Below are 24248 nucleotides of genomic sequence, written 5' to 3' on the forward strand. Positions count from 1 at the left end.
ACACATAGGTGAGACAGACGCTCTAGGCTGCAGACATTGCCACCAGTGTTACCTTCCTACTGCCTAGGTCCATACAGATCTTCCTTATGCTACTAACGACCCCAGCAAGGGATATTTCATGTATGTTATTTTCCTCCTTCTTGCTTTTAGTTAATACAGGTGTTCACAACAGTCATGACCAATGGCACTCAGAAGCCAACAGAGCATAGAGAAGGTCAGAGTTTCTATGCCAAGAGTAAGCAAACCAGAGACAGTGCTGCAATTTCAGAAGAGCAAGAGAATCTGAAAAGTTGCAAGATAAAACCAACTAAAATAAATAGAGTATTTTATCAGTGAATAATAAGGGAAGAGTGAAGACAAGAAGAGGACTTACTCTGGCACCAAATCTCACCTCTGTCCCCAGACACACATCTGCACAGTATGATCCTGCAGCACTAGTGGAACCCTTTGTCCCATTTAGCCTTAGCAAGCAATAAGAAAAGCTAGAAATACTGTTTGTCATTCAGAAAAATTATCCTCACTCAATGCTACCCTGAATGAAGTGTGCTACAGCCAACTCAACTGACTGGACCAGTCACAAAAAATCCTCCATGAAGGATGAGGTCAAAACACAGTCTGCAAGTTTCTAGCTGGCATCTGGCTTCTCCTCATTATCATGTTACAGTTAAGCCTCTGGTTTCAAACGAATGACCTGGAATTAGTCCCTGCATTTTCCTACCGGAAGTTTCTGAACAGATGCCTGCTTTCAGGGAGAGAGAAAAGAGAAGTGTGCTTCAATAAGGAGGCAGAGAGAGGTACAGAGACAGTACAGAGACAGTAAAGCAATCAACACTTTGCTGAAGATGCTCTGCAGCAAGGTTCACTTTGTTCCCTGGAGAGCTCCTTGGCAGTCTTAAATGAGCACAGGTTTTGCTTCTAGTCCATAAAAATAAAATACACCAACTCCTTTCAATAAGGTAGTTGGTACTTTGCTTTGTTTTATGTGCCAAAACGTAAAGCATGCCAAGTGTCAGCTTTAGAAAAACCAAAACCTATCAAGTTAGGGTTTGCAGCTTTCTAATGCAAAATCCTACTGGCATCACCAAATAACTTAAACAGAAGGGTACATTCTACTGTCTGTCCAGGTGAGGTGTGGCACTGAAGGACCAGAACACATCTGCAAAGCAGGGTTCCTGCAACCAGCCTTCTGCTACTGTAGAATCCAGGTAACCTACTACAGAAAGCCACCACCTTAATCGTGAATTTCACTCAAACTTTTAACCTGGTTCTTCCATTACTTTTCTTTGTATGCCTTGCACCCCACAGCTGTCATTTCCTCAATAGAAGTGTTCCATGAACAGAACACAGAAATCAAGCACTGGGTATCACTTCTGCAGAGATTGCAAAATTGCTTACAATCCTGCAGAAGGGGGTACCTTCCATGTTCCTACATGTACACCAGTCATCTGGTTCATTACTACAATCACAATCCTGCCAAAACCTTTCCCTTGCATATGCAAGGGAACTCCCACATAACTGAAGTAGCAAGCACCCTCCAAAGTAGTGTGAACTGTAAAATAAAGAAACTTCTTAGTCTGTAAAGGAAGAGTTACTACTGTAAAGCACACCCATTCTCACTTCCTCTATGGGCACAGACCAAGGAACTGTCTGCCTATTTCTGCATTGCACCTAACAACTTGCTTAGCTAAACTAGACTTCAGCAATGACATCCAGTCCTGATTTTAAGAAAAAAAAAAACAAACACTTCAGAAGCTATCACTTCTGCCAACTGCCTCTTTGCCCTTACCCCAACCATACCTAACCAACAGTTACAGCTTTTACTACACACAAGTGAAGAGATATAGAGTCAATATAACTTCTGGTTTCCAGAGTCCCGAGACAAAGCCATTACATACTCAAACCAATCATTTTTCAGTTGATAACTTTGAACCTTCTGAGGCACCACTCAGTTTCAGTCACTGTGTACAGCACTAATTGTTTCACAAAAGTTGTATGAATTTAGTTGAAGCTTTATAACGGAATTCAATTAATCCAAGCTACATGTGGTATAAGTCTATATATAAACACAAGCTCCATGTGGGATAAATCTGTATAAAAACACAAACAGACCCTCCTCCATAATTTTGACAGTCTCATAACTTAAAGTTTTGCAGAGGTGTGGCTCTACAACTGCTTCTGCATTGCTTTCAAGGTAGAAAAAAAGTATTATTTTTTAAAAAAAGACGGATAGTCAATACAACATCCCTAAAGATTAAATCCATCACTTGTAGCTGCCAGCTGAAAAAAAAAATGCTGATTTGGAAAAGAATGCAAAGAAGGGTGCTATTATGAAGGAACAGCTTAGAGGCTTTGTACTAAAATTACAGAATGACAGAACCCTTTCTGTTCAAAACGACCTCCAAGATCATACAGTCCAACCAACATCTAACTCTACCAAGTCTGGGGCTAAATGACATCCCTTAGCACCACAAATTTGTGTCTTTTAAACACTTCCAGGAATGGTGAAGCAACCACCTTCCAGGGGAGCCTATTCCAGTGTTTGAGAATCCTTTCAGTAAAGAATTTTCTTCTAATATCCAATCTAAATTTTCCCTGCTGCAACTTGAAGACATATCCTATCATTTGTTACTCAGGAGAAAAGCCTGAACCCCACCTTGCTCCAAGCCACTTTCAGATAGCTGTAGAGAGTGATAAGGTCTCTCCTCAGCCTCTTTTTCTCCAGACTAAAGAATCCCAGTTCCCTCTGCCACTGCCATAAAACTTGTTCTCCAGATGCTTCACCAGCTTCATTGCCCTTCTCCAGACTGGCACCAGCACCTCAATGTCTTTCTTGTAGTGAGGGTCCCAAAACTGAACACAGTACTTAAGGTGTTGCCTCACCAGTGCTGAGCACAGGGGACAATCATGTCCCTGCTACTGCTTGTGACACTATTCCTGATCCAGGCCATGATGCCATTGACCTTCTTGGCCACTTGAGCACACTGCTGGCTCGTATTCAGGTGGCTTTGATCAGCATCCCCAGATCTTTCTGTGCTGGGCAACTTTCCAGCCACTTAGCCCCAAGCCTATAGAATTGCATGGGGTTGTCACACAAGTGCAGGACCTGCACTGAACCTCAGCCTGTCCAGGTCCCTCTGTAGAGGCTTCCTACCCTCAAGCAGATCAACGCTCTCTCCCAGCTTAGTGCCATCTGCAAATTTACTGAGGAGGCACTCAAATCACATGCCAGACCATTCATAAAGATATCAAAGAGAATTAGACCCACACAATCTTTGTAGTCCTCCTGAGTGGCTTGCTCCTTTCAACAACCAAAGACTCTGCTTTTCTCCCCATGCTGCAACCAAATCTCTCTCTTCAGCTAAGCAGGCCTTCTTCCCCACCAACTTGTCCTTTGGCACTTGGGGACAGCCTGTTCCTGCACCTTTAAGATTTCCCTCATGAACAGTGTCCAGCCTTCCTGGACTCCTTTGTCCTTCAGGTCTGCCTCCCAAGGGATTCTATCAACCAGATCAAGGTCTGCCTGAAGGAAGACCATAGTGGCAGTTCTGCTGACTCCCTCTTCTCCAAAAATTGAGAACTCTACCATTTCATGATCGCTGTGCCTAAGACAGACCTCAGCCTTTACATCACACATAAGGCCTTCCCTGTCTGTAAACAACAGGTCCAGCAGGGTGCCCTTCCAGGTTGGCTCCATCACCAGCTATGTCAGGAAGTTATCCTCCACACACTCAGGAACCTCTGTTCCTGCTCTCTCTCTGCTCTACTGCTTTCATAGTGGACATCAGGGAAGTTGAAGTTCCCCACAAGAACAAGGGACAGTGATCATGACACTTCTGCCAGATGCCTAAAGAATATTTTTTCTGTCTTTTCATCCTGGTTGGGTGGTCTGTAACAGACTCCAACCATGACATCTACCTTGTTGGCCTTCTCCCTGATGCTTACCCATAAACACTCAACCCTATTGTCACCATCATCACGCTCCAGACAATCAAAACACTCCCTGACATACAGGGCCACCCCCTGCTGTTCTTCCTTGTTTAACCCTTTTGAAGAGATTATAGCCACTGATTGCAGCAGTCCAGTCATGTGAGACATCTCACCATGTCTCTGTGATGGCCATCTTGCAAGTCTTATTCACACTGACTGTAAGCATTCCAGTTACAATGAGACAGTTTGATATTGAAACCACACTTAACTGGATGAAGCAACTGGTACATGACTTTACAAGACATGCTTACAGGCACACTGGGAGCCAGTAAGAGCTGGAGTTTATATCAAAAAGCTCAGCTCTGCAGTCTCCTGACACTTTCACATACAAGACAAGTCTTAGTTCAGGTAAGAACCACATCTCTCAGTCATTTGAACGGCATGCCAATGCAACTACACAACAATCTCTACATCAGAGGAGTGCATGCAGTGCAACTCCAAGAGAAGACACTCACATCTATTGCATCTCTTTCAAATATGCGGAGCTGCAGAAACAGCTCAAGCTTGATCTTGCGTTCTTGAAAAAGTTCCTCCATCTGAGACTGTGCCTCATCCAACTGCTGCAGGACTGTCTCTATGTGGTTGATCGAGCTGTTATGGGGGGTCTTATTACTAGAAATAGCAGAATCCCTATTCAAAATGGAGAGAAGAGGGCAAAAAAAAAGAGAAAGAAGTATTATTGAAAAAACATCATACAATTTGGAAACTATACATTATCACAAAATCTATGCCTGTTTTAGATATGGTCAGTGCAAGCCATATTACATGAAAGCTAAGTTTGTATATCTTCATTAATAAAAGTCCAAATTACATTTTAATACTTCAGAAAGCATTAGGAAATTAGATTACTTTCATTTTTCAGACTAATTCAGCATTTAAGGACACTCTGTACACAGGTACAATAAAATTTTAAACCGGGGACAAACTCTTTTATTGTGAAAAGGAAGTGACACATGGTAACTATTTACTTTACTGAACCTTCCTGTCAATGCAAAAAAAGGCAAAATTGGAAAAACAAAATCTTGATCTTTTGCTTTAGTGTATGACCTGAAAATGTAGATGTGATAATATCAGCTTCTGCAGCAAGTAAGGCACACACTGCCACAGCTTGGACCCAAATTTATTTAGATTGTTACTGAATGAAATGCAAGCAAGCTTATGGTTTTTACTACAAAAAAGCTACCCATCAGTCTGCAAAACAATTTCAAGTGTGTCTCTATATAAAGGCTGCTGCTCAAAACTCAAAAGGCTGTAGAGCACTGCATGTCAGACTACAAAGACAGAAAGGCAGCTTGCATAAACAAAATCTTTTTGTGAAGGTAGTGTTTCTAAGCTGAGCTTCCTGTAAACAGAGGGTTAGAGATCATGAGTACAGCATGAAACATCATTGTAGCCCTAATATTTACAAGTTTTATTTATAAGTCATATTGTGTAGTCATCATTTCTACCCTCAAAAAGAGAAGAACCTCAGGGAATATCAGACATGTACCAGGAGATATTAAAATAAAAAATTGTTTTACCTTAGTTGCTGTATAAGATCTTCACCTTCTTTTATGACGTTGACTGTAACCTGCAGAGTAGTCTGTTGTTGTTGACCAAAACGTTTAATCAGGTCTTGGACAGCCTCCACAGACTCGGCATAGACATCATCAAGCAGTTCTTTCTGTAGCTCTTCAAGCCATGTCCACAGCTAAAGAAGAGGGGAAACAGAGAAACATAAGCCCCAGGATCACAGTCGCATTTCCACATCAATCACTCTGGGGCAGAACAGACTGAGGTGAGGAGAAGAAACAGGATTTGTTTCTCTTCACAGCAAAATCCCATCCTCAATTTAATAAAAACGTGTCTTTGTTTCAAATAAGGTTTTAACTTCTTAGAAATACCAGGAAAGCTTTATCTGTGTTGCTAAGTCACCCCTTCTTTTCCATTTTCCTTCTACAGTACTAAGCGTATCCAATTGACTAGCAGAGAGTTCATAGCGAGAATCCCATCTGCAGCTCTGTGCTGGAGTCCCTGGGAGGGAAATGCTATGGTAACATTCTCTGAGAGAAAGAAGGAAGGAAGGAAGGAAGGAAGGGAGATGTATTGTAGCCACCATCAAATTTATACTGACACATGCACACGGACAACACCACACTTTCCAGCGACCTTCAAAAAAAAGGAAAAATAAAAGGGCATTTTGAGAAAGAAAATACAGAGATAAATCAAACATAAGTTATTTTTCTACCATGATTTCTACAACCATGGTGTTTACACTCTTGATTTCAATTTTACAATATTACAATAAAAATCATCATAAGTAATTCCATTAGTTAATTCAACATTTCCCCCCCTATTTAACACATGCACATAATTTCTGTTCAGAACTGCCCATGCACCACACTTCACACAATAATCCCTAGGTATATGCTAGCTAGGTATCACTACTGGTCACTTGAGCCCTATTGTGTTCTTTTTCCCCAATTTAGGGAGGCAATCTGTTAGATCCTACACTCTGTGTGAATATTATTCATCCACAAACCATTAGCCATCTATTGTGCAACTGATAAAAACACTGCTTGAAGACAGGAAGCATGGCTGCAACACTTCTATGAGCAGTGCTAAAAGCACAGTGAAACGACTGCTCTCACAGGAAACACTGAAACTGGGTGCCTCCTCTCTATTTTATCACATCCCAAATGCTGTGATTCCAAGAACAGGGATTAGAGTTTGGTTTTTATACTGAGAGAATAACTGATTTGATTGAAAGAATTAAGGTCTTTTGACTGTATTTTACTCTCTGCCTTTATATATTTCAAAGATACAAATTATTAACTTTAATTAGGTTCAAAAGGTTAGCAAAGTTAACAAGCACACAATAAGCAATCAAAACTGTCTTAATTTTAAAGAAAGAAAAAGTTTTGTTTCTTTGTTGTTGATTGTATAATGTTATAATCACAAAGGTTTCCTAACTACTAATGGAGACATATTAGAATACAAATTCAGTTAAGGCTTTTAGATCTTCATTAATCAGTTACTTTGAAGCTTTATTTTAAAACCAAATGCTAAGTTCTGTATTTTAGAGCTTTACATACCTCCTGAAGTAGGTTTTGAGTTAACCAAGCTATAGGTTAAGTTTTCACAGTTAGGAAGACATCACATTTAACCAGACTCTTTTCTACAAAACTAATAATCTTCACCAAAAATGGAACTGCCTATTCATACAGACTGTTTCTCTGACTACTCATATGCTTCAAAGACAATGCCTGACACAGATTTTAATGCAATTCCATAGCCAAAAACGCCACAAACTCAAGCCAGAGCAGTCCTGCTTATTAAAAGGAGTACAGATCAATAGGACTCACCAAGTGGGTCAAACGCACTCATCAAAATTCATTCCAACACAACCCAATAAACCTTACAAAAGTATTTTTTCCCCCCAAATGCATACTTAGTAATGCAAATTCCACTTAGAGACAAATGAAACATATGAGCAAGAAGTCTGACAATAGAACCTGGGAACTTTACTCAGGTCTAAAAGCCCAAAGGACATATTTTTATTCCTCTCTTAGCATGTGAAATTTATGTCTGAACTGTAATAAAAGGGCATCAGTTAGAGACCTTCCAACTGAGTTGGTGTGTAGATACAAACAGTGCAGCTTGCAACTGTGCAAACATATTCCATTGAGAGTAAAATTTTGTTTTTACCTGCGGATGAAATGTGTTCAGTGCTGGCTAGAAGACCTCTACACTCCAGGCTAAATGCACCATCTGTAAAACGCCCCCTTTCAGAGACATTCATCACAGACAAACTGGGATTAAAATAATTTTGAGTCTTTTGGCCTGTATCAAGGTCACCTCTTGACTCTCTTTAAAAGTCCATGTACAGAAGCTCAAGACAGATCTAAGAGCCAATTCAATTTTTTTCCTTATATATAATTTCTAACTGGGTTGTGTCAAACCTGTACGAAGGACACTTCACCTCTGCATTTCTTAATTCTTCACCTACAATTCAGCTACTTCTATAACCAGGTGGAGAGGACCTGGCAGGAGCAAGCAAACTCAGAAGTATTGCACTGGTGATATAGTGTGTGTACAAATACTGCTCTTGAAGCTCAGCCTTGATGCTGGAAATCAAGCCTACACAGAATAAGCAGACCTTTCCTTCTGCGTATCCAGCTCAAAGCAACAGCGCCTGCCTAGAGCAGAAAGACATGGGTGCTAGCACAACAAAGTGTTATGCTGACTGGATTGACTGTAAGCATGGCACCTTGCCCCAAAGGTACCAAAATGCTCAAAAATACATTGTCTTTCCCTAGCTCATTTGCTGAATTGCCCATTGTTTTGGAAGGAAAAACATGTTATAAATGTGCAGAAAGAGAAGGAGATTGATTAGTATGCACTACATGCCTAGTTGTGATTCATATGCTGTTGAAAGTGGAACAGTTTAAACCATTTCTGAAGTGACTACAGCTCTGTGACACTTCAAAAGCAAAACTTACTCTAACAGATTACCAAATAAGCTTTTGGCGCTTTTCCACAAAGTAAGTTTCTTGCAAACAGCTTCCCTCAAAATAATCTTGGTATTTATACACAGAAGTTAGAATGAAGTCACTACAAATGAACAAAACTATCAGGTTATTAAAGCTAGACAGAAATTCATGCAATTAAAAAAGTAACTAATAATGGGTGGCAATAGCCATCTGGCTCATATGCAGCTCTAAAACCAGAAGGAGCACAGGAAATACTGGAAATGGCATAAATTATTTTGATTTTGGATACAAAACTAAGGATGAATACAGTACAAGATGGCACAGCAATGCCAAAAGAAAGTGAATAGTTAATAGAGGGGGACAAAGAGATTGGAGCATACCCATACATGTTCAGTAGTGTAGAACTACAGATTTTATAGTGCAATGAATTTCTGAAGTAACTCATTATTCTGTAAAAGAGAGCTGGGCAACAAAAATTCAGTGGGAGGAAACCACAAACTCATCATTAAACTAATGTGAAGTTTCTCTCGGTGTGAAGTTTTGAGTAACTTCCAGACATTTTTTCCCCTCTATTTTCTGTAAAAGAAGCAGCACAAAGATCCCTAAACAAATTACCAAGTCCTGTAACCTCAGTAAGAACTTTACGCAGCAGCAAGACACCTATAATGTACAGTAAGAAAACCATATAAATAACTCAATCCAGTCACAGAAGGAGGCTCTTCTGCTCTTTTCATCTGCTCTTCACATCAGAATTAAAATTGGAGAGGGAAATCAAATTCTGAATTGCTGACAGGCAGATATTTCACTCAGCAGATTTTATTTATTTATTTATTTGATCTAAATATAACAGAGACTAAGAAACATCTGTTTGAATAAGCCTGCATCCTGTACTACCTCTTTCCCAAGTTCTTGGGAGCATGCCATTAGTCACTCAGATGGCATTATTTTAATTGTCTGCAACATCCTGGAAGTTTCAGTGTTTCCATCATTGGTCCCTATCCCTTTAAGTCCCATTCCTGCAATCTCCTGAAAGACTGCAGCTAAATAAAACCTTACTGCATTTCGCTATAGATATTCAGAGAACAATTATTTTCAAGTAAATACCTGTCTAAGCACATACGGTGATTTTATTAGGGTAAAATATCCATCACGCTTCCATAATTTATTTTATTTTTAATTTTTATAATAATGGCTTTTGGATATGCAGTCAGCCTTTCCAGCAAGCTAGAACAAAGAAAGGCACACGGTTTCTGCATGTAAAGATTACCAATTCCTCTTTCTGCCCCTGCCCCCCATCACAGTGTTGCAGTACGTGTATTGCCACAGACATAGTTGTTGAAGAAGCTATTAGTTGTACAGGTCCACATGTTGCAATAGTATTCCCCAACAAGTGTATCTGGGCATCAAAAGTGGCTGATGTGTGCATGTCTATCTGTAAGCCCTGTAAGAACCTGTAGCACACGAAAACTGAGTTCTTTTAAAAAGAAAAAAATCTAAGACATTAAACACCCTGGAGTCCTGCCAGATCAGTAAGCCACAACACACTTTCGTGTGCTGCCACTGAACGCATCTCTCCTGTTTCAGATTTAAAAACTGCCTTCAGCGACTTTCAGATTCATGATAACCAGCATACCAGAGTACTGACCAGAGACTGCACTTTCTATAATTTGCCAGATCCATCACATTGAGCATTGCTGTGCTATAAAAAGAATTAATTAGAGATGCACAAAAGCCCAAGGAAGGAGTCTTCACACTTAACAATGAGGTCATATACAAGCTGCTCTGCTGCCTGCAAAGGACATGCAGAGGAGAGAGAATCCTTATGACGTTCAAACTTAATGGGTAGACCACCAACATCAACTCAAATTCTCAGGAGTGACAGTGTCCTGGTTTGAGTTAGAACAGAATTAACTCTGTTCAGTGATCCTACTTTTCAGCTTGGTCTCTTCTAAATAATGGCACTTTTTGAAATTAACAACATTTTCGTAGACAGTGTCTGCTTCTAGTAGTGGTAAAGCTCAACGTTTATAGTTAGCACCAAGGATTGGTATGCAGATCAAGGTCATCACTAAATCTTGTGTACTACATGATAATCTGAGGGACAGCAAGGGTCAAGCCTCTTCTTCAATGGCTGGTGTCTGAGAAGGACTCTGTCCAGTCTGCCTTTGATCCCAAACCATGAGTTCCTGAATATGGTTTCCCATCTGCCACTGAGTCCAGTCTGGGACCTTTCCAATGCTTGTCCAAAGCATTAGAGGTGACAGTGATGTAATAGTCATCAAGGAGTTGGGTTCATATTGGGTTTGTATATATTTGTATATATTTCATTTTACTGTTGTTAGTATGATTTTCATTAAAGTAGTTTTAGTTTTCTTTTCCAGTTCATAAGTCTCTCTCCCTTTTTCCCTTTCACTTTTCCTTTGGGAAGGGAGAGAGGTTAATTGAGAGTGTCTGTCACTCACTTCACAGCCAGCCCAGCTGTAACCCTTTACAAACAAATCCAGACGAGCTGGTCTGTTACCTCAGGGTCTACCCTGGGGAAGAAACAAATGAGAGGCTGTGTGGATGGACACCCTTTCATCTGTCATAATGCAAAGGAGGGCATATTTCTGTCAGTGAACTGTGAAACATTATCAACAAGATTTTCTGAATCAAACTAACATGCCTCATAGCTTGATGTGAACAAATCAGCAGCATTATGTCCAGAATAAGGCCTCCTCAGCCTTGGCATGCACTGGCATCCTCAAAACAATGCCACTTTCCTTCAACAGCTTCCACAGACTGCTATGTCATTACTTTTGCTCTGGAACAGCAAGGTTTTGTATTTGAAATCTCAGCCAGTTCCACTTCCCTTTTCTTTGTTTCAACATCAGTCTATTCTGGTGCAAAGTTTAGTTTCAGTAAGACAGAAAAACAGAAGAGACATCTTCTAGTAACACCATTATGCATACTGTTTATACAAAAAAAGCACTCCAATCTGTTTTATAATCAACTTGTCAGAATACACACAACAGGTTACATGCAAAAAGCCAACAGGCTCTAAAGAGATCATTCTCTTCCGTGTACAGTCAGCCTAATCTGTATTCCCACGCTTGACTCCAGTTAGGAAAATATCTGTTGCTCTACTTTGGTACTACTACAAACACCTGGCTTGGCCAGGGTTTCAGTCTTCCCACTCAAGAGATGCTGAGGGAGCCATTTCAAAAAGAGTGTGCATGTGTGTGTATGGAAGAATTTAAATGCAAAACAAAATCCTATGCATCCCTACCTGGTAAGATTTCGCAGCAAAGATTATCATCACACTTGCTCCTAGGGGTCTTGCACAACCATTTATGATAGCTCTTTATTGAAGAAATGTATCTTTCATCTGTGCAATTTTTTTTCTTGCCTTGTCCCTCCTCATATTATTTAATGTCAAAAGGCACAAAAGCCATAAGGGTTTCACTCTCTTTCAATGGTCAAGAGTTTCATATGTTCAGTTGTATTTTATCCACCCTCAGGCTGGGAACCTGCCAGGACACAGTACTTTCAATGCAAAGAATCTGACAAGGATAATTATGGTCCCAAACACTTTTAATGCTTGTCAGTGCACGGCTTAACTTCAGTACATCACTTACGGAAAAAAATTGGTTAAAGATTGAAATTTCTCACTGTTTTCATGGGAATTAAAAATCAATATTCACAACCTTATAAACTAGTAATAACGTAACAACATGGAATTGCAGTTTATATATAAAAAGCAACTGATTTTCTTGGATGACCTTTAGGCAAAATAAATACTGGCAATATCATTACAGAACATCGTATTTCTGACTTTCCTAAATATATCTTTTTTTCCTCACTGAAAAATTTTGTCTGTTCTAACTATAAAGTTAGTCTGTGAGGAGTCAGAGAACTTACATTTTTGTTTTCCAATTTTTGTAAGCCACAGGGTGCTCTACCAGCTTATAACCACCTGGCTATAGAACTTCTGGAAATGTTAAAAGATAGCCAGCATTTCCAACATAGAATCATAGAATTTTTATGGTTGGAAGGGACCTCAAGGATCATCTAGTTCCAACCCCCCTGCCACGGGCAGGAACACCTCAGACTAGATCACGTGGATGAGGCTTCTACCACCTTCCTGGGCAACGTGTTCCAGTGTCACCACCCTCATGGTGTAAAACTTCTTCCTAATATCCAATCTGAATCTACCCACTTTGAGTTTTGCTCCATTCCCCTTAATCCTATCACTACCTGACATCCTAAAAAGTCCCTCCCCAGCTTTCTTGTAGGACCCCTTCAGATACTGGAAGGCCACAAAAAGGTCTCCTCAGAGTCTTCTCTTCTCCAGACTGAACAGCCCCAACTCTCTCAGTCTGTCTCCATAGGAGAGGTGCTCCAGCCCTCTGATCATCCTGGTGGCCCTTCTCTGGACACGTTCCAGCACATCCAGATCCTTCTTGCAATAGGAACTCCAGCACTGGATGCAGTACTCCAGGTGGGGTCTCACCAGGGTGGAGTAGAGGGAATCACCTCCCTCGACCTTCTGGCTATGCTTCTCTTGACGCAGCCCAGGATGTGATTGGCTTTCCGGGCTGCAAGCGCACACTGGTGACTCATGTTGAGCATGCATTGAAACAAGCTGCTGCACACATACTATACTGCTGCTTTGTGCACAGGTATAGGAAAAGTAACTTCCAGGATGTGTCAAGCTGATCTATTGTTTTTGTGGAAAGCATGCTGCTTCTGAAAGCAGAAACTGTGTTGATTTACTAAGAGTACTGTGCAGACATTCCAGCACTGATGCTTCCCAGTGAAGATGGGAAAAGCGGGCAAATTACTTGTCAAGTATAAAGCTACAGGGGAATAGTACTGGATTATTCTCATGAGATGAGAAGAACTCATTCAATATGAAGTATTTCTGTGGAAAATAACACACCAAAACATCCTAATTAAAAAAAAAAAAAAAGAAAAAAAGAAAAAGGAAGGGTTTGTATGGATATTTGGCCAGTTTTCAAAGCCCCAAAACAACCACCAACTCAGATCGCCATCTTTTCTCAGCTCTGTGGATCTGAAGCATCTCTTTCTGGTTCACCAACTAGCCTATTACACTACTACTTGGACTCCCTCTCTTCACTAGCTAAGTGTGCACACTAATTTCTTCACCCCATAGCAGAGAGGATACATGCTTACATGTATCCAATAATTTATTCAGCATCTTGCCAAATCATGCAGGAGAAATGCAATTCTTCTGCAAACAAAGCATGGATGACTTCCAGGTTTAGGGCATTTTCATCTTCTATCTGCTTTGTAATGTCTTCTCAGCACTCCACACGTGATAATGAACAACAGTCTTGAAAACAGATCAAAATGCAAAAAGCACAAGACAGCTTTCAGCTTGCTATTTCCTTTGTACTTTAATCAAAGAGCTAGTCTACTAAATATGAACACCTGCCTTACATATCTGATTTTTTTTTAAGTAGAAAGTAAATAAATAAAAAGATACTCTTCCTTCCATAAATAAGTCCTCTTTCCAGTTTTCCTTGCTTTTTAGGTATAAAGGTCAGTCACATGACAAAACCAAAAAAAATCAGCATGCGTATATCAGCTACAGTACCTTTCCCCCTGGAGTCCAGGCTGTAGGGAAGGTGCCATAATAACAGCTGCATGCATTTAAAGGGTCACAATAATATCCATTAAAAATAATATATAGAATATGTGTTGGTTTGTGGGGGTTTTTAACAATAAAACATTATTATCTAAAGGGAGCAATGGCAACATTCCAGCACATCTGGGATATTTTTTTTTAAATCCCTTTCCTTGCAAACCTTTTTACAGCCTCCATCTTTCATCACTACAAGAAACTGTATGCATTTAAATACCACTTGAGTTGCTCTTCTTGGTGATAAGAAAAACAGGTAATAAAACAGTATGTAGAAACAAAAGGCATACTTTAGCTTCTGAGCCTCACAACAAGCAATGGAACAACACTCTGTGCTTGAGAAAAATGAAACAAAGTAACTCCACAATAGCTTATGACAGTGTTTGTTTAAACAAGCAAAGTCCTGGGAGAATATTAACAAGTGTCAGAGGTTGATCTGCTTTTTGAAACAAGCACAAGCTGATAGGTGAGCTATCTACTCATGTATAGAGCTAAAAAGTAATTCAGTTCTGGTTCCTTCAAAGACCAACTGCCTTACACATCTGTTCCAAGAGCAGAGCATGTGTTTCACATACAAAAACCTCCCATCCCTATCCTCTACAAGGTTATGCTGAATAATCTTTTTGCTAAGTAACCTTATGCTGAATAACTTTGAATATTACACTTCCCCACCAAACAGACTTCTTGGATGGAGGATGGAGGGAATTAAGACATAATCTGAAATGCTGCAATCCAGGAGCCTTTTATGTTTTCACCTGGTCTGAGCAGAGAGATTTAACATGACATCTAAACAGAAAACAAGTAATTTACAGTTGTTGAAATTTGCCACTAACTTTAACCAAACCCCCCTACTGAAGTCCTTATTCTTGCTCTAGCCTTTCTGTGCAGCAGGATTGCCTTAAATAGGCTTTTGCTTCTAATACGCATTTCAGTCTCTTGTACCATGTCAGTCTAATCATGTGCTTGACAACTCAGTTAACTTCACTGAGAGACAGCTAGTTGAATAAGAAAAACCACACCAAAAGCACACAGTATCTCTCCCTGCAATGCTTTCTTTTAGCTGTATCAGCTCCCTCTTCTGGCCCTCCCTCCCTCCCTATGACACATACTTATGACAGAACAAGTATGTGTACTTGCAGGACAGAGGTAGAAGCTCCTTGTGACAGGAAAAAAGGGAAAAAAAAAAAGAAAAAGAAAAAATTAAAATTCATAAATGAAGCAACCAACCTACTCCACGCCCCAATTCACAAGTGACAAACAAAACACCATCATACCATAGAGGTTTCATGGCTTCCTATGAGAAGGTTTTAACAATGAAAGTAACATTGGACAATACTGGTTTTAAAGTTTAAATTTATGACCACAGCTTAGTAACAGGTTTACCTCTTTAACATGAGTGTGAAAGGACACAGACATGTCCAGCAGGATCTTGCGTTGCTCCACACGCCTAACAAAATCCTGTATCCGGTCTTCCAGTTGATGGGCAGCTTGATAAATTTCCTCTGGGTCACATTCCCCAGTTTGAGCGAGCTGTTCAGCTGCTTCTAGGAGCTTATCTGCATTGGTATATGTGTTCTGTAGAAAAATAAGTTGGTTTCACAGAATTAAGTGAAAGAAAATTCAGTCAGGATATTTTAAAGGCACCCTACTAATGAAAACAAAAGGACAAAATGGTCCTTGGAATGTGGTTTTTCATCTTTTTTTTTTTAAGTAGTATAATATAATCATACTAAAGACTTTGTTGTATTTCTAGATGCTTTTCCATTTAACTGTGAGTAAATTAATTTCTTAGCTCATCACTTATGTCTATTAAAAAGTTTCCTCAATCCAGAATTTGGAAGCCTATGTATTCTTCTTCAAATTAGTTTTTTATATTCAGAACTAGAGAACTAGAATAATCATCAGCCTAAATGTGTAATTACTTGGAAACTGGTCTATTTCAACACTGGAAAAATCACTACAGTCATGGCCAGAAGATTTTTCAAATGTGTATTATTAGAGGTGAGAAAGTTATAGCTGATGGTAGGGACGCTTAACATTAAACCAACACATCAAGCAGGAAGCTGGAAAATGACCAAGCACAGAAAACTTCTCTCCACTCTTACAGAACTAATACATCAAAAAGTTTATGTGCCAGTTGGATCATCATTTGTGAAATGGCAGCAACAGAAGAAGATTTAGAACTCATTTATGGATAAGTATTAGAGTGGAATATTGTCCCATTATATCATAGGATTAACAAATGCAGATCAGCAGTCCTCTAAGAGCATCAGGTCAAAGCAGAAAGGGAAAAGGCCAACTTTGGCCTTTTCGGGCAATTGCTAAGGGAAATTGGACAGGACAGGCTACTAGAAGGCAAAGGGGCCCAAGACAGTTAACATTCAAGGACCTCTTTTTTCAAGATCAAGATCAGAGCATCCCGAAGAGCAGGAAATCGAAAGGGAGCCAGGAGACCTGCATGGTTAAGTAGGGAACTACTGGACAAACTCATGTGGAAGAAGAGTGTCCACAGATCATGGAAAGAGGGGCTGGCCACTTGGGAGGAATATAAGACAGTTGTCAGAGGATGCAGAGAAGCCTGTATCTAGTGGAGTCCCTCAGGGACCAGTACTGGGACCAGTGCTGGATGAGGGCACCGAGTGCACTGTCAGCAACTTTGCTGATGACACTAAACTGGGTGGAGTGGCTGACACACCAGAGGGTTGTGCTGCCATTCAGTGGGACTTGGACATGCTGGAGAGCTGGGCAGGGAGAAATTTAGTGAAGTTCAACGTGGGCAAGTATAGAGTCTTGCACCTGGGAAAGAGCAACCCCATGTAACAGTGTAGGTTGGGAGGTTGACCATGAGCCAGCAATGTGCTCTTGTGGCCAAGAAGGCCAATGGTATCCAATGGGTTGTATTAGAAGGGCTGTGGTCAGTAGGTCGAGGGAAGTTCTACTCCCTCTCTACTCTGCGCTGCTGAGGCCACATCTGGAATATTGTGTCCAGTTCTGGGCCTCTCAGTTCAAGAAGGACCTCAAGGAACTGCTTGGAAAAGTCCAGCACAGAGCCACAAAAATGATTAAGGGAGTGGAACCCCTTATGAGGAAAGACTGAAGGAGCTGGGGCTCTTTGGAGAAGAGGAGACCGAGGGGTGACCTCATTAACATTTATAAACATGTGAAGGGTGAGTGCCAAGAGGATGAAGCCAGGCTCTTCTCTGTGATCATCAGTGATGCCCAATGACAGGACAAGGAGCAATGGGTGGAAGTTGAGGCATAGGAAGTTCCATGGAAACAGGAGGAAAAATTATTTCACTGTGACGGTGACAGAACACTGGAACAGGATTCCCAGGAAGGCTGGGGAGTCTCCCTCTCTGGAGATATTCAAGACCTACCTGGATGAGTTCCTGTGTGACCTGCTACAGGTGATCCTGCTCTGGCAGGGGAGTTGGACTAGAGGATCTCTTGAGGTCCCTTCCAGCCCCTAACATTCTGTGATTCTGGTACCTGATGTGCTAGGGCATCATGGTCCAGAGAAGAGATAGCTGTTCAACTCTCGAAGCTTAGAACTTGTGCATCCACAGCTTTCTCATTAATTCAAAATAGGACTGATTCCAAACATTTGTTATCATTTGGGTGCTCTTTTTTGAGCCTAATCTTGGGTTTTCATGCCTTAGAATGGTTCTCAAAATTAACTCATCAAGAAAGCACAGAAGGATGTAAATCTCTGGAGTAAACAGATTGAAGTTTGAGTCTACACTAAAGAAGCTTTGCTTATGCCACCTCATGAAGTTTGCACTATGGATTATTAAAAAAATAATACAACTAAATTCTTGACAATATAAACTATACCTTTCTCTTTTCCCTCCTCCTTTCTATCTTCTCCCAGCCTCAATTATAGGAGATAAAAACTCTGCTTGTCAAGATAAATTAAGTCTATGCAAATGTGCTTTTCTTTGTTATAGATATTGTACCACACCTCTAACTACATTATAATATCCACAAAAGTTAAATCCAAGCCCAACCCTAAAACTCAACTAAGGGGCACAAAATAAGAGCTCTCATTCAAGGTCTCAGAATACCTGGGAAGCCTAAGGCAAATTACATGACCTGTTTTCATACATTTGGTGGGGGTCCCACTTCATTTTTTACATCCATTTATGTAAGGAAGTAAAACCATGTTGCTCCTTTATTTTGATGACGTTCATTTTAGCTCTTCCTTAATCTTCAGCTTTTTTATTGCATGTGGAGGTAGAGAACTCCTCCCCAGTTTCCCTGGGAAAGCCTGCAGAGACTAACATAAGCCTACCCTTTTCAGTTGGGAGTGCACTACTCAATGCTCCAGATCACTGGCTTAGGCAATGGTAACCCGTAACACACTCTAATCTGTGCTTCAGTACTTTGACTTCTATTGTCCACGGCTCACACCTTCAAAGGACAAGGCTGAAAAGCCTTAAGGCACTCTTCTTGAACAACAGCTACTTCATCAACCCAGAGAGCCCCACCCAGCTGCAGATGGCTGAAACAGAAGTTTTCCAATTTAATGAAAACTTTATCTCACATGTGAAGCATTGTTTATGAATTCCAGGAGTATCTGTTGTGTAACACAGATCCAGGCACATCAGACTTCTCCTTATGTAAAGTGAACAGTGAAACGCGTGTACATAGAAATGATCACAACACAAATGCTGCCTCAAAAGGAGCTGCAATTCTCAAACCTTAACAGCAGGTATATGCCTTATCACTAAAATGTCTCTTCCAAGTCGAGCTGAAATACAGTATAAATATTTACCTTTGTAGATAATAACTGCATAACTCATTGTATCTAGTCTAAGAGAACAAAAGACCACCGGTGACTACAAAAAACACTGGTCTGATGCATCTTTTGTTTCCAGACATCAAATAGGCCTAGATAACTAAGAGAGTAAAGGTAACTTTTCTTTATGCATCTGGTGATGGCCACAAGATACTTTAAGACACAGACCTTTAGCTGGATCTATTACAGCCATTCCTAGGTCAAGTTCTTTATTCAGATGCAATCTACACACAGAGAAAAGAACTTACCTGTGGAAAAAGACCCCAGTAATTAAATCTTGCCAAGCATTTCTTAAATTTTTTGACCATAGACTACTGTCAAAATCACAGTAGAAAACAGGACAATATGATTTAGAATTTCATACAAAAAGGCATGGAAAAGTATAACCACACTATTGATCTGCATCTACTGCTTCTAAGCTGAAAATCCATGCCCAGAGGTCAATCACTTATGTAAAAATATGGAGTCATGACACTTGGACTAATGGTCTCACATGGATACAAAGATAACCATGAAGAGAGATGAAAAAAAGAAAGGAAGCAAAAAAAAAAAAGATAAATAGAAATTGATCTGGACAGGCTTCACAAGAAAAGAGCAACACAATTTTACAATAGTAGCTACAAGTGTGCATGTGTAAGCATGAATGTCAATATATCAGAATTTATTGTTAGTTGGCTGAGGTTTGACTATCTGCTGTTCTGTAGTGATAACAAAGTGCCAAATAAAGAAAAACAAGCCTTCATTTCACAAAAATAAGTGAGTAATTTGTGAGCCCCCAGCCCACTGACTCTGGAATTATCTTTTTTATTCAACACAAAGCTTATTTTAACATCTATTTGAATGCTACTGAGTAATGGTCATCTCAATTACATTAAAAAATAGTATGAGGAAGCAGAAAGAAAGAAAAATAATTTTCACTCCCTTCAGAATCAGAAGCCAGCCTTCCATCAGGAACATTTTTATATTACCATTGGTTCCCTGCATTTGATAAAACATTGCCATTGCCATGTCCCTGAAAGCTCACTTGACACTGCTTTCTCTCAACTTCTGACTAGAGCGGACTGAAAAATCTCTGATTACAAACTGAGTCCTATTAAAAAAAAAAAAAGAAAAAAAAGCAACAAAACAACACAACAGAAAAACAACAAAAAACCCATCCCAAAACCAAAATATAGCAAGGACCTGGCCCAATCAGAAATGCAGGTAGGGAATAAATCAGTTCAAAGTTATTCATGCTTTAACAAGGACTACAGATTGCTGTCTTACATATGAATATAATCCTTCTTGTAACACCAACAACAGAAATATTTTGGGGGCATGCTTTCATTCAGCTTTAGAGCAAGTAAGAGGAATAACTTAAAGGGTGTGCCTCTCTTGGCAGTCACTACTAGTTCACGAATTACAGATGAAAAAACCCACAATTTATTAGATCATTTTGTTCACCATTTTGTCAGTGGAAGATAGCCCCCTGTAGTATACTTAAGTTCTCTCACCCGTCTAAGTTTTCAGTATCTCCAAAACCAGTAATTCCACTCTGAAGAGATAATTTTAAACTCTAGTAACATTACGTTTTACGAAGTTTTTGCTAAGCATTTACTTTACAATATTCTACTTCGAAGTATAATGCAAATTAACAAGATGCTTTTTTAAGACTTCATATTCCATTAACAGTTCTACACACTTCATCTCCTTCTGGTACTCAAACATCTTTTTCTTCTTTGCTCAAATAATACAGTATTAAGGATGAGATCATTCAGGTTTTGTTAAGTGTCTTACAGAAATAAAATCTTGCTTGTCTGGCCCAGAAAAAGTAAGTATTTCCACATGGAAAATATTACAGATTTTACTAAAAATTAAGCATTAGGCATGCATATGGAAAATCCAACATATGTATATACAAAACTAACAACACTTCCTACTCTGGATAATTTTACAGGAAATCAGTAATAAGGAAGCTTTCTGATGCTATTTTATCAAGTCCCCAGTCACCGGAGTGCGCTGTAAGACCATATTTACAATAAATATTTTCCTAAGACTGTAATTAGCCATTAAACAGGCAATCTATAAACACACTTCTGATGCATCTGCCAGTGTGTCACTGCCCAGCCCTTCAGTGCCATAGCAGAAATTTTTTATATATTTCCATGACAAGTGTACAATCCTTCATTTGACTTTTTTACCTGTGCAACCTCTTCAAAGTCTTCATGACGTTTTTGCAAAGCTCTTGCTCGATGAAGGGATTTCCCCACTCCAGTATGTTTGCTAAGAAAAGCTTCTCCATGGTTTTCAATCCAATCCAACACCTGTGGTACCAAAGAGACACACAAAAACTCAGTGGATGTATTAAATATTGCAATAAAAATTCACCTGTTCAAGAAAATAAGAAGCTGCAAACAGACTGCTTATAAGAAACTACTGTTGGATTAAAACACAGTATTGCTATAGAATGACATTAATTACATCTCATTATCTTTTCTCAAGGAAACAACTAGCTCAAGATAGCTGAACTGTATGATTTAGGATGTTTATTTTGAAGCCTATCAAGAACAACACCATTTCCACACATTCAAACTTGAACATAGAAGATTTCACCTCAACATGAGGAGAAACTTCTTTACAGTGAGGGTGACAGAGCACTGGAACAGGCTCCACAGGGGGTTTGTGGAGTCTCCTTCTCTGGAAACTCAAAACCCACCTGGATGCATTCCTGTGTGGACTACCCTAAGTGATCCTGCTCTGGCAGGGGGGTTGGACCTGATGATCTCTTGAGGTCCCTTCCAACTTCTGATATATTGTGATACTGTGATACATTCATCAATTTGACAGTAATCTGACCCAAGTGGCTAGATCCCTTCTGAAGGTGTCTCTGCAATCCATTTATGCCTTCATCTGAAAATTTTCTATAATGCAGCACTAATGGAGTTTGCACATTCTCCAACAATGCTAGTGAATAACACAGTGAAGTTTTAATTTTAGGTAAGAAGTCACTTCTTCTACTACATATTATGAAGTCAAGAAGAAATATTCAATAGTAGAATTTTTAACTACCACAATAAAATTGATATCATTAGAAGAATGACAATGTCTGTATTCAGAGCATACGAAGGATTTTGTGTAAATTCTGAAGCATTATCACCTCAAAACATCAGATAGATGTATTTGTGTATTACAGATTTGATAGCTGAAAAAATGAGGAACAAAAGACATTTTAAAAATTCTACTACAGTGACTGGGCTGACATCTTTATGAATAGTAAAAACTGTACATGCAACTAGTTCCTGACAGTTAACACAAAGAATTACTGCACATGCACTAAGTTTTGGATGAGTGAATGAACAAAAATATCTGGTCGCGCTCCAAACTAATACATCTTAGCCATGTTTTAATTCAGTCATTAGCTACAATGCATACAGTATTTATTTCTTTGGAAGATACTCAGAGGTTCACGAATATTGTGCAGAATTAAAGACAACTGCATATAAGCAGTCAGCTAACCATTTGAATGGTAGTGGTGTGGGATACTTTACCTAACATCTCTCTCATTTTTTCTTGAAAACCTGAGAATTTTGTTTCATCTTGAATATATCTATCAGAAACCTGTAGTTTATCTCTCCTTATCTACTATTGTCCTTTACTCTGGTTTCTGAAGTTCAATGAGTGTTTTTCCCCTTTTTCTGTACTGAGAGCATTTGACAGTGTAACTATAGATTTTTTTGATTTTTTTTCTTTTTTTGCTTCCAAAAAGATAAGAACCATTCCTGCAACATCCCTCATGGCTACACTCAATACACACATAATCCCAAATAATATTTCAATAAAATACATCCACATTTTCTTTAGTAGAAACATCTGATGTAATTTTCTCATTTATCTTGACCATTTTGGCTTGCAAACTCTCCTACTGGACATTTTCAAAACAACAAGCAAAACATATAATACAGCCATCTCAAATCACCAACACTTCACTAAATCTCCTCATTTCAACTTATGCAATGCTTCTTTTTCCTAGTAGCTATTGCCAAAAGAATATTATTGGTTTAGGTCAAGTTAGGTCTTCATTTGTTTCTTTCAAAGTACAGGTCAGAGAAAGTAAAGTGAAGAACCAAATATGGCCTCAGTTATCTGTAAAGTCTCTATTACCAATGCTTTTGACTAGTTTCAGGAGACTATTCTGCTTTTCTCATTATAAAAAGAGCTAAAAGGATGCATCTTTGGATAAAAGAATTAGGTTGGACTCTGGAGACTAGTAAAAAATGTAAGCTAACAAATGAAACCAACAGCAAAATCTGTCCAGAAAGCACAGAATGAAAAGTAGAAAGCAGCCCAGAAAGAATGACTTTTGCTCCAAATAATGCTCAGTGGCTTCTCAAGGGAAGAAACTTTCATACTAATTCACTATACAGATCATGACATAGACCTGTCAACTAGAGAAATATTGCTGCCTTTAAGTGAAATTAGCACAAATACAAGTCTTATTAGTACTCAACCTTCTTACCTTGATTCTTAACAAAACTGAGGAAGCCTTCTTTATTTGGGTTACAGCATGTAACAACACAGTGAAAATTAGGATATACTCTTGCTTGTCAAGTGAGAGCTTTTGCATATCACTTTAATAAAAGGACAAAACCATTAGCCATCACTGATAGTAATCATTTAGCAATCTCGATTCATTTTCTTCCTCTTCCTGGAGCTAAGAGTTACGTAAACCATTGTACCAACCCACTAAGGACTATTCTACTAATACTGAATTCACTCCAGCTGTTCAGTAACACATGAGCTTAATAGACTCAATCCTTCAGTGAAAAGGTGAGTAACATTACCCTCCACTGCGCCAAGCTGATTTAACAGTGCAGTTAAGCTCTAAGTGCAGTTTCAGCAGAACCATCTTTATGCTCAATATATGATCCAGAAAAATGCCTAGTGTTCTAACACCAATAATGACTATATGATAGAAGAAACCGCTACAGAAAGATAGCCTCATTTTGATAAATTCATTGCTCAGGGCTGTAAAATACATTTTGCATATGTTGTCTGCAGAAAGAAAAAAATCTGATCTTTCACCGATACAATGTCCTCATTTTCGTCACTACTTCCCACGTTATTATCAAGTTCTTAAACCTCACCCCTCAACTACTTTGCACACAATCACTTTTCTGATCTCTACCACTTAACCTGTTGCTGACAGAAGGACAAGAGGAAATCTCTGCATTTCTAGTCTTTGGACAGTTAAAATATGAAAATACTCTCTCCCCAAAAGAACTATTTTACACTGGAACCACCTTTGAAAGCTACAAGGGAATCACCTAGTGAAATCAGTATTAAATTGATGCTGAGCAAGTTGCAAGCA

The 24248-nt window shown here is 39.3% G+C and overlaps 1 protein-coding gene across 1 annotated transcript in view; it reads right to left on the reverse strand.

Annotated features, from left to right (window-relative positions):
• Positions 1–24248, reverse strand: part of TRIO (trio Rho guanine nucleotide exchange factor) — a 266295-nt gene that overhangs the window by 129804 nt on the left and 112243 nt on the right. The window contains exons 10-13 of the mRNA XM_054381562.1: positions 21082–21204; positions 15487–15678; positions 5508–5677; positions 4443–4617 (exon numbers count right to left, since the gene is read on the reverse strand). Of these exons, the coding sequence (XP_054237537.1) occupies positions 4443–4617; positions 5508–5677; positions 15487–15678; positions 21082–21204 (660 nt within the window). The remainder of the gene's footprint in view (positions 1–4442; positions 4618–5507; positions 5678–15486; positions 15679–21081; positions 21205–24248) is intronic.

The sequence above is a fragment of the Indicator indicator genome, chromosome 6 (genome assembly GCF_027791375.1).
Source record: "Indicator indicator isolate 239-I01 chromosome 6, UM_Iind_1.1, whole genome shotgun sequence".
NCBI classification, from domain to species: domain Eukaryota; kingdom Metazoa; phylum Chordata; class Aves; order Piciformes; family Indicatoridae; genus Indicator; species Indicator indicator.